Source organism: Heterocephalus glaber, unplaced genomic scaffold (genome assembly GCF_053883595.1).
Source record: "Heterocephalus glaber isolate CG9 unplaced genomic scaffold, H.glaber_assembly_v1.0 deba00001606, whole genome shotgun sequence".
NCBI classification, from domain to species: Eukaryota; Metazoa; Chordata; class Mammalia; order Rodentia; family Bathyergidae; genus Heterocephalus; species Heterocephalus glaber.
Genome location: NW_028258377.1, coordinates 21196336 through 21212352, shown reverse-complemented (window position 1 = coordinate 21212352; position 16017 = coordinate 21196336). Strand labels below are relative to the sequence as shown.

Below are 16017 nucleotides of genomic sequence, written 5' to 3'. Positions count from 1 at the left end.
ACTGGTTGGATTCTAGCCTGGGCAATTTAGTCACTTAGCCAGATCCTTTCTCTAAATTTAAAAAGGGCAGGATGGAGGTGTATCTCAGTGTGAAGGTGTGAGTTCAATCCCCAATACTGCTAAATAAACAAATAGTGCATAAAATAAAATTTTATGGTGTGGGATCTTCCACTTGTGTTGTCATGTCAGTGCTCAAGAAGTTTCAGATTTTGGAGCATTTCAGGTTTCAGATTTTCGTGACCGTAATGTATCTAAAACCCTTTTATTTAAAAGTAATTTGGAGATGTGTCTTTTTACCACTAAATACTTCACTGTGTATTTCTTAAGAGGCATGGACAGCCTCTTACATAACTGCGCTATTTCATGCAGTTTTTGTAACACAAACAATGTACTGTGTTTTGTGCAGTGCTGGCACCCTTGTAGGGGCTGGTGGCTATTGGCTGTGGATACTGAGTTCTCTGCACTGGTACTCTACTTCTGTCCTACCTGAGTTGGCAGCAGTTTGGGAGCATGCCTCACGCCTTGCCCTTGTAGCAAACAAGCTGTTGCGTGGGCCAGGATGTCTCGGGAATCTAAGGGAAGGACTAGAGGCTCCCAGCCCTGGGCCAGTGGGGCCTGCAGCAGGAAGGCAGTGAGCAGCCAAGGCAGCAGCCAGTACCCACTGTCTCTCCATCCGATCCCTTCCATCTGCCCACATGAGTCATGGTTTTTGCCCCGTCCTGAAACCTCTGTTTATGAATCAGTTCTGCCTCTGACTAACATGCAACCTTGGGCCAGTGGCTTCATTTCTGTGAGCCTCAGTTTCCTCAGTCTGTACAAATAAGACTAAAAGTAATAAGAGCCAAGATTGTACTACACTGTGCTAAATGTTTTAAGTTGATCAGCTCAACTAACCATCACACCAACCTTCTAAGAGAGCTGCTGCTGCTGTCCCCATTTAGAGATGAGGGAGTGGAGTCACAGAGGGACTAATTTATTCAAGGTCACACAGCTAAAAAGTGGCAAAGCTGAGGCTCAAGCTCAGTTTGCCTGGCTCCAGAGTTTGTGCTCTTAAACTAGCCTCTATTTCGCAAGGTACGGTGAGAACTAGGAATGGCTTATCTCCTTTAAGGCACTCAGCAGAGAACAAGTCTCATAATGCTCCATAATGAACCAGATGTGGTGGTGTACGTCTGTAATCCCAGCATTCAGGAGGCTGAGGCAGGAGGGTTGCTGCGAGTTTGAGGCCAACCTGGACTCCATAGTAAATTAGAAATGCCAGCCAAACTACATAGCAAGAGCCTGTGTCGAAAAAAATACTCAAAAATGTTAGCAATTATTACAGTCCTACAGCATCAGTTTGCAGGTGACTCAGATAAGAGTGCAAAGGCTTGCCTTATTTCAGCAGTAGTAGCCAAGGAGATGTGCTGACTTGGAAGGGTCACAGAATCAGCCTGGAGCTGGACTCACTTGCTACAGGAAGTGACAGGGGTCAGGAGTCACGTGGCAGTTGGCATCCCCAGAATGTTCTTTGTCAGGACCTCCGGAGTGAGTTGTCCTGAGTGCTCCCGGCCGTGGTTCCTGTCTTGCTGAGCATGTGTTCTGTTCCCAGCCCTGGACTCCTACCCTCCTGCTACTCAAAGTATGAGCCCCATGGCGGCTTGTGGGTCAGGTTGTACCCCAGACCCACTGAGTCAGATTGTGCATTCAACATTGTGAATTTCCAATCCACTCATATTAATGGTGGCTGTTTATAGAGAATGTTTCAATATTTGCCTGCAATGTGTAATGCAGAATCTGCATTTTCAGCAGTTCCCCTGGATACAGGGGAGTGTTAGAATTTGATTCTATTGACCGTTCAACACTACTGACTGTAGCCTTTTGTCTTTTGCTTTGTGGCTGCCTGTGCTTGTGACTAGTTCTGATCTAGAGCACGCCACATACTTGAGGTATCAATAAGCAGTGGGTTTTTATAGCCAGTTCGTTATAAATGGTATCTAGGGAGAGGAGATTCTTCACTCCTTCCCAGAGCCCAGTGTGGGATAAGGGATGGAAGCTGGGTGGGGCAGAGAGCTCAGCTGATAGAGGTTCACACCTGCCGAGAAAATGCAGGGTCACAAGGCCACTGTGTATGTCGGGCAGGGTCGGGTGCCAAAGGTCAGAGAGGACACAGGCCATGCAGCAAGTCTAGCAGGGCTTCGGAATGTGGTATCTGGGAAATGAGGGTCAGTCAGAGGGGCCCCCTTGGGGAGGGCGGTGCTTGTTGGCTCCTAGAAGTCATAAGGAGATGGATGGCCAAGCAGATGACAGAGATGGGATTCTAGTTCTCAGACAGTGGGCAGGAGCAAGACAGGGAGGCACTAAAGCCCCCAGGGAGCCTTCTAGGCAGGGACCTGAACCAGGGAAATAAGTGGCAGAGGATTGGCAGAAATGATGCTTTGGTGGGCCAGGGCTCAGGCTGGATGAGCAGGGTCCCTGCATATAAACTCTGCTCATAGCCTGGGGCAGCAGGGGGCCCCTGGTGGGGGTTGGTGAGGGCCAAGAGAAGTAGGGAGCCAGCTGCGGCTGCAGAGTCCGGAGGCCCAGGCAATGCCTGCCTGTCTTTTGTGGCTTGAGGGTGTTGAGCAGGTGTGGCCAAATTCAGGGCTTTTCCACTGAGGGTTAGGACACTGCCCTCGCCAGTATAGTTCACCTGTGAACCACCTTTTAGCCTAAGCGCGGACCTTGCCCCAGCATATTCCTGAGTAAAACCTGCCTGCTCACTGGGTCCCATGGAACACTGACAGTGAGCGAGCTGTGACACTTTCCCTGGGTTCATTTCGAGTGTGTTTGATGTTAGTATGCACGGCTGTGTAAAATAACTGAAGAACGAGTCATGGGTGAGCTATCCAAGGCCCTTTGAGAACATTCCAGGAAAATAAACCAATATCCCATCAGAGCCCCAAATAGCTCACACTCCTTCCATTTTTTTTAAAGCAGGGGTTTTTTTTGTTTGTTTTTGTTTTGGTACCAGGGATTGAACTCAGGACCTTGCATTGGCAAGCCAGGTGAGGTGCCACTGAGCTAAATCCCCGGCCCAAAGCAGGGTTTCTAAGAGTATAGTCCCAGAGTCCTTTGCAAGACTTACTCCTGCCAGGATTGTGTAAAATGTGAATTCCTAGACCCCCAATCTGCAGTGTAATACGCTATACCTGAGAACCCAGCAGTGCCGTATCATGGGAAGCTCTCCTTCCTTTGCTTAAACTGTGCACAGCCCCTGCCTGCTCAAGCTCGCTCCCCAGGCCCCTGTGCCTGGAAAGCATCAGCAGAAGGCCCACTTCTTCTACAGCCTTCCTTGCTGCCTTAGTCCTAGCTTGTTTGGTGTGCCCTTGTGTCCTGATGCACGTCATGGTCTTTTTTTCATGGCATCTGACTGCTCCCCTCAGTGGTGATGCACCTGCCAGGCCTCCCCCAGCCCAGCACAAAGTTTATGGTTAAAATGAGCATTGATAAATGAGTGAATAAAAGGAACCCCTCTACGTTGTTGGTTGGAATGTAAACTAGTATGACCACCATGGAAATCAGTATGAAGAGTCCTTCAAAAACTAAAAATAGAAATTCCATTTGACCCAGATATTCCCTTTCTAGGTATCTTCCTGAAAGAGTTAAAGACATCGTATCACAATGGCACATGCGTGCCAGTGTTTATAGCAGCACGATTCATAATAGCTAAATCTTGGAAGGAGCCTATATGTCCATCAACAGATGAACGGATAAAGAAAATGTGATATTTATATACAATGGAGTACTCCTCTGCCATAAAGAAGGATAAACATGTCATTTATAGGAAAATAGATGCACCTTGAGACCATACTTTTAAGTGACATAAATCAGACAGATAATAGGAAATAATCAGATAGAGTATAGGAAACAGAGAGATCTTTCACAAAAGGGAAGGTGACCAAGAAATGGAGGGAGAGGGAAGGGAAAGGAGGGGAAGGGGATGAAAAAAGAATTAAGATGTGTCATGTAGATATACCAACTACCTGCAGTGAATGCAATCCTTATATACTGCAAACATGCACTAATAAAAATAACAATGAAATAAATGAGTGCGTGCAAGTAAAGGGAGAGACGCAGGGGTGAGGAGTGGGTGTTTCCCATTAGCAGGCTGCCACCTCTGGGCCCTGGGAGGCCTCAGTCAAGGCCTCAAGGCCGCAGCAGGAGAGCGAGCTTGAATGGCTGACTGGCAGGAGACACAGCCCACCCGTTGAGGGCTGAGGTACTCCCAGGGAAAGACCTCTTCCTGTCTGTCTTTCAGGAAGGTTCTACAGCTTGAGATCCTGCCTGCTGTAGGAAAGGAAAGCACAGACTAAAGGACACTTTTCCAGACCCAGGCCTGACCCCAAAGCAGGGCAGCTAGAATGCTCAGCCTCCCTCCCAGCTTTTCAGGCAGGAGGAGCAAAAGAATGGAGCTACTGGACCATGAAACTCCCAAGAGTCCTTTCCCCCAGCGTTTCTCAGAATTTGCTACCAGGATTCTCTGTGTGAGGCTTGCGATTGCTATTTGCCAAACCGGTAACTGTTGACCCAACAGAAATCAAACAAATACCAGAAGCTCTGGACATGCTGTCTTAATTGTGTCAGTGGAAGGTGGAGAGCCAGTGCCTGTGATGGGAAGAATGCTGCCCCGTCACCTACCTCTGCAGAACAAAAAGGATTTCCTTGCTCTTCATCCTTGGGCCCCAGAAACCGGCCTTCCCAGTCGGGCGCCTCCCCTAAGCTTGCTGGCAGATTCGTGTATATGTGGGGGCGGGCTGGGGACAGGGACTCTAGGGTGACCACACTGCTGTGACCACAGGGGACCCAGCCCAAGAGGTCAGGGCGAGGAGGCCCCATTCTCTCAGTCTCAGGGGCCTCAGAACACTCCTGGGTTTCTGAGAAGGAAGAAGAGTTGGCTGCGTTCTAGGCAGCAGGGCAGAGCTGTGAGGCTCAGTGCACAGTAGACGATTCTTGAATTAATCCCTGAAAGGCATGCGTGCAGTTTTGAGTTAAATTTGGGCTGTATCACGATCCCTCTGACATTCGCTGTGACTCCATAAAGGAGTTGGGTTTTATAAGATTTTAGGCAATTACTAAGTTCCTTTCGTGCTTTCTTTTTTTAATAAGGATGTTATTTCTAAATCCACTCCCTTTCCCTTCTCTTATTCCCAAGTGACACTTGATTTCTCTCCAAGAGGAAGACAACATAATGGTATCATTTGATCAAGATTTCATATTCAAAAAATCATAAAGTGATAAAGTTCAAAAATCTTGTTAGATTTTTATGGAAACCCTCAGCTGGAGGTAGCAATGGTTGCGATTTATGGAGGGATTTTTACGTACATTTACTTTTTCATTGTCCTCACCTTCCAGGTGAGGCAGTTGAGGCCCAGAGAGGTTCAGGAACTTATTAAGGTCACACAGTATAAGAGAGGGACAATCCATGTCTTCCTGGCCGCTTTTCCTCCTGGAGGTAGTTGGTGTGTGCTGATGTGATATCATGGAATCCCGTTGAGTTCTCTGCCATTTCTCAGAGGATCTGTCTCCATGTCTTGATTTGAGCATTAGTCAAGCACTGGCCCTCTCCAGGGCGCAGGGGCTGGAATTCAGACGCTGGAGGAAGTTCCTGCCTCTGACCTGGATCCCCTAGCCAGATCACACAACCCCACATTGTAGGGTGGTGAGGGCATGGCCAGCAGGGAGTGATGCCCCGTAGGCTGGTGCTCCCTGCCACCCCAGGCTCCTCGCCTGCAGCGTCTCCCTTCTCCCCTCTGCCTCCTGCCCTGTTGGCCACTTGCAAGTGTGAGCACAGAGGCCCTTCCCTTCCCTCGCCAGTGTTCCCAGTATCCTAGCTCACTGGAGAGACAGAGTCGGAATGGTGTGGAAAGGGGAGGCCGGCGCACAGCGGCAGTCTGGATGTCACTTCGGATGATCCTGGAGAGGTCTTCCCAGACGCCCGTCTTGATCCAGAAGCACTGCCTACTGGGGAGGGGCAGTCCGCATGGCCGGCTGCCTAGGCAGCGTGGTGCCTTCGCCCGGTGACATTAGGCGGACCCTGCTCTCCGTGGGAGAACAGTTCCCAGGCACGACTTTGGCGCTGGAGAGAGCCCAGCCGAGGGCCTGGGACACTGAGAAATGCATCTTGCGTTGTGCAGCCCCAGATATATTGGCCCTTTGTTCCTGTAGCCTCTGACAAAGGATTTTTTTTTAACTGTCTGATTAAAAATCAATAGTTTCATCTGCTTGCAGATGTCCCCTGCATTCCAGACTTTCTGAGACGTCGTCAGACCCCAAGTTGTTTTTTTAAAGATTGTTAGGCAGGATAATTCCTAACGTGATTACTATAGAATGGTTCCTAAAGGTTATTGCACAGCTACTTTTATTTTATTTTACTTAAAAAAAAAAACTTTTATTTTGTGCTGAAATAGACTTAACAGAAAATTTACTGTCTTTATAACCATTTTTAATTGAACAGTTTAGCAGCATTAAGTACATTCACACTGTTGAGCTATTCTCACCATTGCTGTTTCCAGAACTTTCTTCATCTTACAAAACTGAGACTGGGTCTTGGCTTGTAGCTCAGTGGAAGGGGACTTGATTAACATGTGGGAGGCCCTGATTTGCGTCTCCAGAGCCACAAAGCAAAACTGAAACTGAGCCCATAAAATACAACACACACACACACACACACACACACACACACACACACAAGCCTACCTTTTCAGTCTGCTCTATGAATGCGACTGCAAGCCATGTTCTGTAAGTGGAATCAAATAGCTTTTGTCTCTTGGTGCCTGGCTGTTTCCCCCAGCAAGCATCCTCCAAGGTCATCCGTGTTTGAGCCTTGTCAAAATTTCCTTCCTTTTCAAGACCGAAGAATGATCCATTTTATGTGTATACCACATTTCGTGTACCCATTGGTCAGTGGGTACCTGGGTTACTTGTGCCCTTTGTAATTGTGAATAATGCCATGAACACGGACGTGCACATATTTGTGTCACTGCTTCCAGTTGTTCTGTTTTGTTTTTGAAGGCAGGGTTTCACCACATAGTCTAGATTGGTCTCCTTTCTTTCTTTTTTTGGTACCGGGGATTGAACTCGAGACCTTGCGCTTGCAAGGCAGGCAACAGAACCACTGAGCTAAATCCCCAGCCCTAGTCTAGATTGGTCTCGAACCCTCTGTATAGCCCAGTCTGGCCTTGAATTCCTAATCCTCCCGCCTCAGCCTCCTGAATACAGGGATCACAGGAATCTACAACCGTGCTCAGCTTCTGCCTCCAGTTGTTTTTAGTATATACCTAGAAGTAGAAATGCTGCATCCCAGATAATATCATTTTTAACTTTCCAAGGTACCGCCATACTCTTTTTTTTCTACACTAGCTGCACAATTTCACATTCCTACCAGCAGTGGACAAGGGTTCAGGTTTCTCTAGATCCTCACCAACATGTATTTTCTGTTGTTAATAGTGGTTGTTTCTAATAGTAGCCTCTCTAAAGTATGAAATAGTATCTCATTGTGGTTTTAATTTGCATTTCTCTACCAATTAGTAATGCTGAGCATCCATACAGACATTTTTTAAAAAGCGAGTCCTCCTCCTGTCCCTTCAAAGCTAGAAGCCCTAGAGAAACTGCTGCCTTCCATCACACAGAGATGATTTTCTTCTGTGCCTTATCTTTTTCAAGTGGGGCAAAGGCTGCAGAAGTTTGAAGTGAGATGGTGGCTGGAACCGGGTGGGTTTTCACACCTCAGGGAGCCTGTGGTGGAGGAGGGTCATTGCATCCTCCAGCACCCACCCTTCCTGAACCCGGCAGGCAGCGTCTGGTTTTGCAATGAGCGTTTGCAGAGCTGGCAACAAGGAAATGGCAGGGAGGCCTGGAGATAGAGTGGAAAGGAGGAGGTATGGTCTCTTCAACCAGTAATTGTTAGAATAAATAACCATCTGGTAGGGAACAGCTTCTTATTGCTTTAAATTAAGACCGTTAAAAAAAAAAAAAAGATCGTTAGCTAAGGGTTTGTGTTGCGACATGTATCCTGTGGACTCAGGCAGCCCTGTTCAGCACTTGGACTTCTGTATAGTGCCCTGTATGGTAGGATATCACCGGCTGCTTAGTAAGTGCTCAACAATTTGAATAGGAATAATGTGTGGCTACTAGGAGTATAAGTAAAACGTGCTAGTGGCTTCACCTCAGGATAGATGTTTACTTTGTGTCACATTAAAAAGAGACTAAAAGACAGCAGTTAGGGCTAAGTAGTGGCTCTGGATTGTTACCAGGGGCCAGGTTCTGTGGCTTTTTTGTTTTGGTTTTGGGGACTCTGGGGAATGAACCCAGGAGCTTCCCAGTGAGTCACACCCTCAGCCCTTTCTGGGTTTTTTTGTTGAGACAGAGTCTTGCTAAGTCACTAAGTTGCCCAGGCTGGGCTTGAACTTCCAATCCTCCTGTCTCACCCTCCCAGGGTGCTGAAATTTTGGGCGAGCATCACCATATCTGGCTTCATATCCCATTCTGCTATACATTCTAAACTTATAATTTCCATTCTAAAATTCACCTTATGGTCTTAGATGCTCAACAATTTAGTGTTCACAATGTCCAGCGTACAATAGAAAATCTAATAGACTTATGAAGAAAAACAGTCCATTGAAACAAACCCAGAGATGGCAGAGATGTTAGGATCATTTGGAAATGACTTTAAGATAAATATTATGGATATGCTTAAGGATTTAATGGAAAGAAAAAGAAAAAAAGGAAAAAAAGAAAAATGGCTGGGATGTGACTCAGCACTGCCTGGGTTCAGTGTCCCCAGTGCTGCCAAAAAAGGGGTGGGTAGCAGGAGGGAAAAAGAAGGAGGAGAAGAAGGAAGAGAAAGAGGAGAAGAAAAAGGAGAATGAGAATGACCACCGCAATCCTGAAAGTGTAGACACCAACACCTGAGCCGAAACAGGTGAATTGGTGTAGGCTCTGATCTGGCAGAGCAGGCTTCTCGGCTCCTCCCTGGCGGAAGGATGGTGGCCACTTCCTCATTCCAGTCTCAGTCTCCTGTGAGTCACTGAGAGGACAGGAGTCGGCCGGAGCCAGCTGCATGCTGGGTTTCCCAAGCTCAGCCCCCAGACCATCTGTCTTCTTGTGGTGCTCAGAGGCCCAGCCCTGGGGCCCTAGATGGGGCCTTAGGAGTGGTGACCAGAGGGTGCCCCACCCGAGCCTTTCCCACCAGCGAGTGCTTGCTGGAAACTTCCAAGCCCACGAGGATGCCAGCCAGAACTTGAGGGCATATTTGCTGATGTTGGAGAAGGCTGGGGTCCCGGAGTGGTGGGTGGGGCCAGTAATTCAGGGTGGTCATCAGGAATTCAGGGTGTGCTAGGACCCAAGAGAAGCAGGCAGTGTCCCTCCTCAGGCTGGTGCCTGCCCTTCACCTTACTGAAAGGAAACAAGTCAGCACCAGGTGGGGTGAGGGGACTTGTAATGATAATGGGAAGTGGTGAGGAGGAGGAGGAGGAGGAGGAGGAGGAGGAGGAGGTTGTTCCCAGAGAGGCTGTGCCTGGCCAGCACAGAATGGCCTTGTTTTCAGGCAGTGCTGTTTGCCCCTCAGTCCTCAGGAGCAGTGCTTCCTCCCTCTTATTCTTCCTTCACTTCTCGGCCTTTTGCTTCCCTTCTTCTTCCCCTTCCCTCCTTCTCTTCCTTCCTCCCCTTCTAAAAAAATATAGTAAAATAAAATAACATAGTGGCAAATGCCTGTAATTTCAGCCACTTGAGAGGCTGAGGCAGGAGGACTGCAAGTTGGATGATCCCTGCCTATCTCAGAATAAAGAAGGGCTAGGATGTAGTGGTACAGCATTTGCCTAGCATACCTGAAGCTTTGGGTTCAATGCTTCCTACCACATACACATTTAGATTACTGTAGTAGCCATACTTAAGTGTGTAGTTCCTTGGCATAAGCTGCTTTTACAGTGTACAACTATTGCCACCACACATCTCCTTTCATCTTGCAAAATGAAACTGTATCTACCTGGTATAACAACCCACACCCCCTCTTATAGTAACTCCCAGTCTACTCTCTAGCTATAGGAATTTGACAGCTCTAGGCATTTCATGTAAGTTGAGTGATATGGAATTTGTCCTTTTGTATCTGGCCTATTTTACTTACCACAGTGTCCTCAAGACCCATCTGTGCTCTGTAATCTATGTCAGAACTTCCTTCTGCGTGTGTGTGTGTGTGTGTGTGTGTGCGTGTGTGTGTGTGTTACTGGGAATTGAACTCAAGGGCTTCATACCATGCTGAGCTACATCGCCAGCCCTTTATTTAAAATTGTAAAAGTTATCAGGACTGTGCATGTTTGCATTATATGATAATTACACCTAATCAGGGAGAGTTGGTACATGTACATAATACAGGGTAACTCTGTCCTTTTTTCTTAGAGACAGGGTCTTGCTAAGTCACTGTAGTGCCCAGGCTGAGTTTGAATTGGTGATCCTCCTGCCTCAGCCTCCCAGAGTGCTGGGATTACAGGTGTGTGCCACCACATCTGACCAGAATTTTCTTCCTTTTACAGGGTGCATGATAAATATGCCATTGTATGTTTATATCCCATTTCGATTTTCCATTCATGCAAGGATGCACACTTGGGTGGATTCCATCTCTTAGCTGTTGTGAACAGTGTGCTGCTGTGAAGATGGGTATGCAACGATAGTTTCTTTTTGTTTTAAGGTAATGATGAGAACATGGGGATAGGAATTATTGGTTCAGGACAATACTGCATGGCAGTATTCTTTCACATGTGTAGACGTCTGGAACAAAAATAAGTACGTGGAAAAGTTTATGCTTGCATATCTGTACTTTTGAAGAGACAGAGCTACCAAGAACTTTTGGTGTTTGAGGACTTTTGCCTCTTTAGCCTTTCTCGCTATGGTGCTTGACTTCCTTACTTAAGCTATTGTGGACAGGAGAACTGGACTCCAAGGTCCAGTGGTCTCTGGTTGCAATGGTTAGAATTTATTTCCACAGTGCTTTCCAGAGCCACCTGCTCCCCTTCTCAGAAATTTCCCATGATTTTTCAGTGCCCACGGAAAAGAAACTTTGTAGTATGAGTCAGGTTCCCCCTTGGCTTCCCAACCCGCCCTTCCCAGCCCCTCTATTCCTTGGCTCAGTGATTGGTTCATTTGTTTACCCTGTGCCCTGTGTTTTTATGTTTGCTTCTGACGTGTGTGTTGGGTACTGATTCACTCTGTTACAGGGCCTAGCACAGTAAGAGCAGGGATGTTCATGGTTAGAAGAGTTTTACCATCTGGGGTCTCCTTCATTCTTCATTGAAACCTAGTGAAGTAAATTGCTTTATCCCTAGTTGGCAATTTGGGAAATTGAGCTTCAGAGATTTAGAGAAATGGATTTGTAATTGTGGTCCTTCATTCAAACCGAGAAGCAGAACCAAGCTGTTCCTCCAAGTAACACTCTGGCTTTAGGAGGTCACAGGAAGCTGGAGGCAACAAGAATAAATGCCCCGGGATTCTGGATGTGTTCTGTCTCCGTAAGTAAAGGAAAGTGCTTGCTGGGGCTGAGTGTGATTGAAGAGCCTTGAACAGCCAGTGCTTATGGATGTTTGCTTAATGAAAGCCTGAGTGTAAATTGGTATGGTATTGCATTAAGTTGGCCGCTGTTCCAACTCTGGAAGGATATAAAATGATAACTGGCAGGGCATGAGGAAAGGAACATGCCTCTCACTTTATAGGGTGCACGGATGGGAAGAAAACCCTTACTAAAGTAAGTTGCCTTCATGCTGATAAATTCAGAACACTAAACTCGAGCTGTCAGGAAGTCAAAGGGAGTGGGTGGGTATAGGCTCCTTCCCCCATTATGCAGCCCACCCAAGTGCTGTGGCTGCAGACAGCGGTGGCTCAGAAACCCCTGCAGAGGGTTCAGTAATGTGCTCAGTGTCCGCCAGCCCACAGAAAGCTGAGCCGGGCCTCCCACAGTTGAGGAGCCGAGGGGGCATTTTGTCATTGACCTAGCATCCTGCTCCTAACATATACCTTTCACCTGAAAGGCCATGGAAAAAAGTATGGACTTCAGCAGCATTCGCAAAGTTGACCACCTTAGCCAGCCTCAAAGCAACGTCATCCTTAAAGTATGGATCATAGCACCTGCCTCTCTGGATCTCAGTTGCTACATAGCAAGCTACCCAGGTAAAGCAGCGAGTGGGGATCTGGGGCAGAGTTGGTTAAGAATGACATCCCATCCCGCTGAGTTCTTGCTTCCTTTTTTTTGGTACCAGGGATCGAACTTGGGACCTTGCACTTGCGAGGCAGGCTCCAGAACCACTGAGCTAAATCCCCGGCCCAGCTGAGTTCTTGCTCTACCAGCAATTTGTTCACTTGCCTCACGTGGTCAAGACTCTTAGCTGATCTTGACCAGTAGAGATGCTGTCATAGGAATAGATTGGACACTAATGCCAAACAACTGCATTCATCCTCCTTTTTTGCTTTGATTTGGGTTTTGGTGTTGGAGATCAAACTCAAGGCCTTGAACTTGCCAGGCAAGAGGTCTACCACTGAGATACATCTCCAACCCTCTTTTCTTGATAGAGATTCCCATGGACCTGCACTAGCAGTCTGGGGTAGGGTGTAGGGAATTTTTTCACTTTCCCCCAAGGCACTGGCATGGCCTCAGCTGTTTGCCACAGCTTCTGTTACTGGGTCAGTTCAGCCGCATCCTTGTGGGCTGACTATGTCCATGTCTCACCCACCTCCAATAAAACATTCAGTCTCAGAGAAAATCTGCTCCGTCTGGTGGAAGCAGCTGGAGGTAGGTTTCTTCCCCTCCTGGTAAGTTGCTCTTGCCCTTTGGTTTCCCCTTTGTAGGGTGCTCTTTCCTTCCCTCCTGGAAGGAAGAGAGTTTTATCCAAGAATTTTCAAGAGGCCACTTGACTACACTGCTGGCCGATAACTCTGTCTACCTGGAATAGAGACCTGTAGTTTCTCACTGTGTGTTCCAGGCTGGCCTTGAACTCACCGTGATCTTCTTGCCTCAGCCTTGCGAGTGCTGGGGTTACTGGCGTGCGGCACCATGCCCGGCTTCCTATAGTTAGAATTAAATGGACTCTGGCCTCGTGGCCAAAGAAGAACGAAGTCCTTGGTTATGCTGAGCCCCAGCTGGACATCACCTAGACCACTTTGAGGTTTTCTCTTCTAACAAGAGTTAATTTGCATATTTTTGAAGGGCTCCCTACTTCCTTTTGGTAAATCTTAGCCAGTGTAAATATTTACCTGTGTGCTGTAAATCCTGGAAGGCGGGGGCAGGAGAAAGAATTCCAGAAGCAGGTGTCCTGCCAGCAAAAGTTAAACCTTAATCTGCTGTTTGGAGCGTTTGGGGAGGGGGTTGGGAGGAGGGCAGAGTTTATACTTAGTGGGCCGTGCTGATGAACCTGCCATGGGACAGAGCCTTCCCACCCAGCTCTGCAAATTCCTGGGCCCACTGGAAAAGAGGGTTTAGGAAATGCCCCTTGCTTCTTCCCTTAGGGGGGGAGGTCACTACATGAAAAATGGGAGGAATTGGGCCAATCAGTAATTAAAAGGTTAGAAAGATGAACCATAGGGAGAGTGAAGCGATGCGAAGCGATGATGTTGGGTAAAAACTGTGGCTTTGGTTAAAGATGTAAACTCTTAAAAAGATGACTGAAGGAAAGCTTCTACCCTGCCCACTACAGCCAGAGTGTAAGGCACTGATTGAATAGGAGGGTCTCAGAGTTGGCCCTGGGCCCACACTCTCTAGGAAAAAGGATCCTCAGTTTCAGGAGGGCCTGAAAACGTTACCTAGAGGACGTCCTTCGGGAAGTGGGACGTTCTGTGGAGCTTGGCCCCTGATGGGCCATGTCGTTCACCTCCTCCTCCAAGACTCAGATTTCCTATCAATGGAGCAGACAGCAGTCACCTGCAGAACTGTGAGATTAACTGGAATTGTGTTTGCTCACCGCAGTGTTTGATAACCACTCAGGAGGTCACTGTTTACCCCCCTTGTAGGGCGTGCACCATAGTGTGAGGAGTGGGCTTGAAGAAGATGGGGTGGAGAGAGGTGGTCCGACCTTCCTCTGTCCCACGTGCACTCATACAGAGAGGAGGCTCTTTAGCTTTCTCCTCTCCTCTGTTCCCCTGGAAGGTGTTGGGGATGTAGGCAGCTCAGAGATAGAGACAGTGATTGTCTGGGACCACTGACAGGGAGCAGTTGGACACGGGGTGGCAGGAAGCTGGAGATGGGAGGAAGAGTTGCCTCCCCCTCACTGTCCTGAGCCTTCCAACTGTCAGAGACCCAGATGCCCAGTCCTCCTTCCACCTCTCCAGAAGCTCAAACCCTCAAAGCGGAGCTGCCTAAAACCCTGGTGCCCTCCTTTGGAGATCTTCAGGGCACCCACCCCGGCCCTCCAGGGGAGTCCAGCTTCAGGGCAAGGGTCTGCTGCTTCCCCCTACAGCCTGAAGTGAGAGAGCGAGGAAAGCAGCAGCCAGCCTGGCTTTCTCTTCCCAGACGCTGTGTAGATACTGCGGAGCCACCCTGCAGTGGAAGGCTGCGTAGACACTGACAAGAGTGAGGCTGAAAATGGAAGGAATTCCAAGATAACAGAGTAAGCAGACAGCAGGATTCAGAAGAGTCCATTTTATGTTTAAAGGGCCAGGGATTTAGCTCAGTGGTTCCACTGCCTGCTGCGCAAGCACAAGGACCCGAGTTCAATCCCTGGTACCAAAAAAAAAAAAAAAAAAAGAACATTTTATGTTTAAAAGTGGTGATAAAAGTACTCCTAATCCACATCTACTAGAGTTTTACAGAGGGGCTCCAAGGAATTATCTATCTCATAGAAATATATGGTCCACAGAATTAAAATAGCTGTTGGTCCATCATTGCCCTTGAAAAGCTTGTACTCCCCACAAGCCCACCTTTTCCACTTCACTTATTGCTTCCTTGCATTGTGCTGATTTGAGAATTCACTGGTTGTACAGCTGGCTCTCTGAATGTCTCCACCTTGGGCCTGAATCTCAAGCATCCTGTTGGCTGCACACGCATAGAGGACACTGCGCTTGCTGATGGCCCTGGGATGCCAGGGCCATCTTGCTTCTCATTCCAAACCATTTCAGAAGCATTGCAAACAGATCTGTGCTCTTACTGAAAAAAAAAAAAAAAAACTTCTTCAACATCTGATAAAATCGAGAAGGTGCATGAATCAAAACTCAAAGTAAGTGGCTTGGAGCAAAATTATGAAGACATTACCAGAGCTTTCTCTTGTTTGTTGCGTTTTTTTTTTTTTTCTTCAGTAATGGGGCTTGAGTCCAGGACATTTCACATTTCACACTGAGCTGTATCGCTAGTCCCTTTTTATTTTTTTATTTACTAAATAAAGTTACTAAGTTGCCCAGGTTAGGTTCAAACTTGTGATCCTCCTGTCTCAGCCTCCCAGTATGCCAGGATTACAGGTGCATACCACTGTGGCCAACTATAATCCGAGGTCTTTTTCAAGAAATGCCTCAAAGTTTAGTGGCACAAAGAAAGATGCTGTGAGACCCGGCAGGTGTTGATGACTCAGCTTTTTTTGGTGATCCTAATGATCAAATCCAGGGGCTCATGCGTGCTCCAGGCAAGCATGGGATTTAAAACTGTGAGCAGGTTCAATTTTATGGATACCATAGCTAACTTATTTTGCTCCTGTCTTTCGTTTCACATGTGGAGCAGAGAGCCATGTGATAAAATCTGTGTCCGAGTAAGTCTAAATGAGCCTTTTCAGTATATAAAATACAGTCTCCTAAGATAAAGACAGGATTCTCATAGCTTATTGGAAGTGCTTTTCTTTAATTGTATAGTAGTAATCCTGCTTGTAAGTGATGTTTTCTTAATGATGAGGTATCTGTGCACTAATATCTGATCAACATGGATGTGTGTGCAGATGAGAGTGCATGCGTGCTGGGTTCTTACGCAGTGCATGCTGGGTTCTTACACAGTGCATGCTGATCTGAAGATATTTATGGAGGACACAGGAACAACCTGCG

General features: G+C 47.4%; 1 protein-coding gene across 9 annotated transcripts in view; it reads left to right on the top strand.

Moving 5' to 3' along the window:
* The window catches only part of Wwc1 (WW and C2 domain containing 1), a 170273-nt gene that overhangs the window by 16433 nt on the left and 137823 nt on the right, over positions 1 to 16017 (top strand). Inside the window, exons 1-2 of one of the 9 annotated variants that reach the window (XM_087194498.1) lie at positions 11214 to 11519; positions 12036 to 12174. The exons of 6 other annotated variants lie outside the window; for them this stretch is intronic. In XM_087194498.1, coding sequence (XP_087050624.1) covers positions 12119 to 12174 — 56 coding nt within the window. In that variant the 5' untranslated portion in view covers positions 11214 to 11519; positions 12036 to 12118. Of the gene's footprint in view, positions 1 to 11213; positions 11520 to 12035; positions 12175 to 13385; positions 14604 to 16017 lie in introns of those variants that run through there. 2 more of the 9 variants (XM_087194499.1, XM_087194503.1) reach the window with 2 other exon arrangements.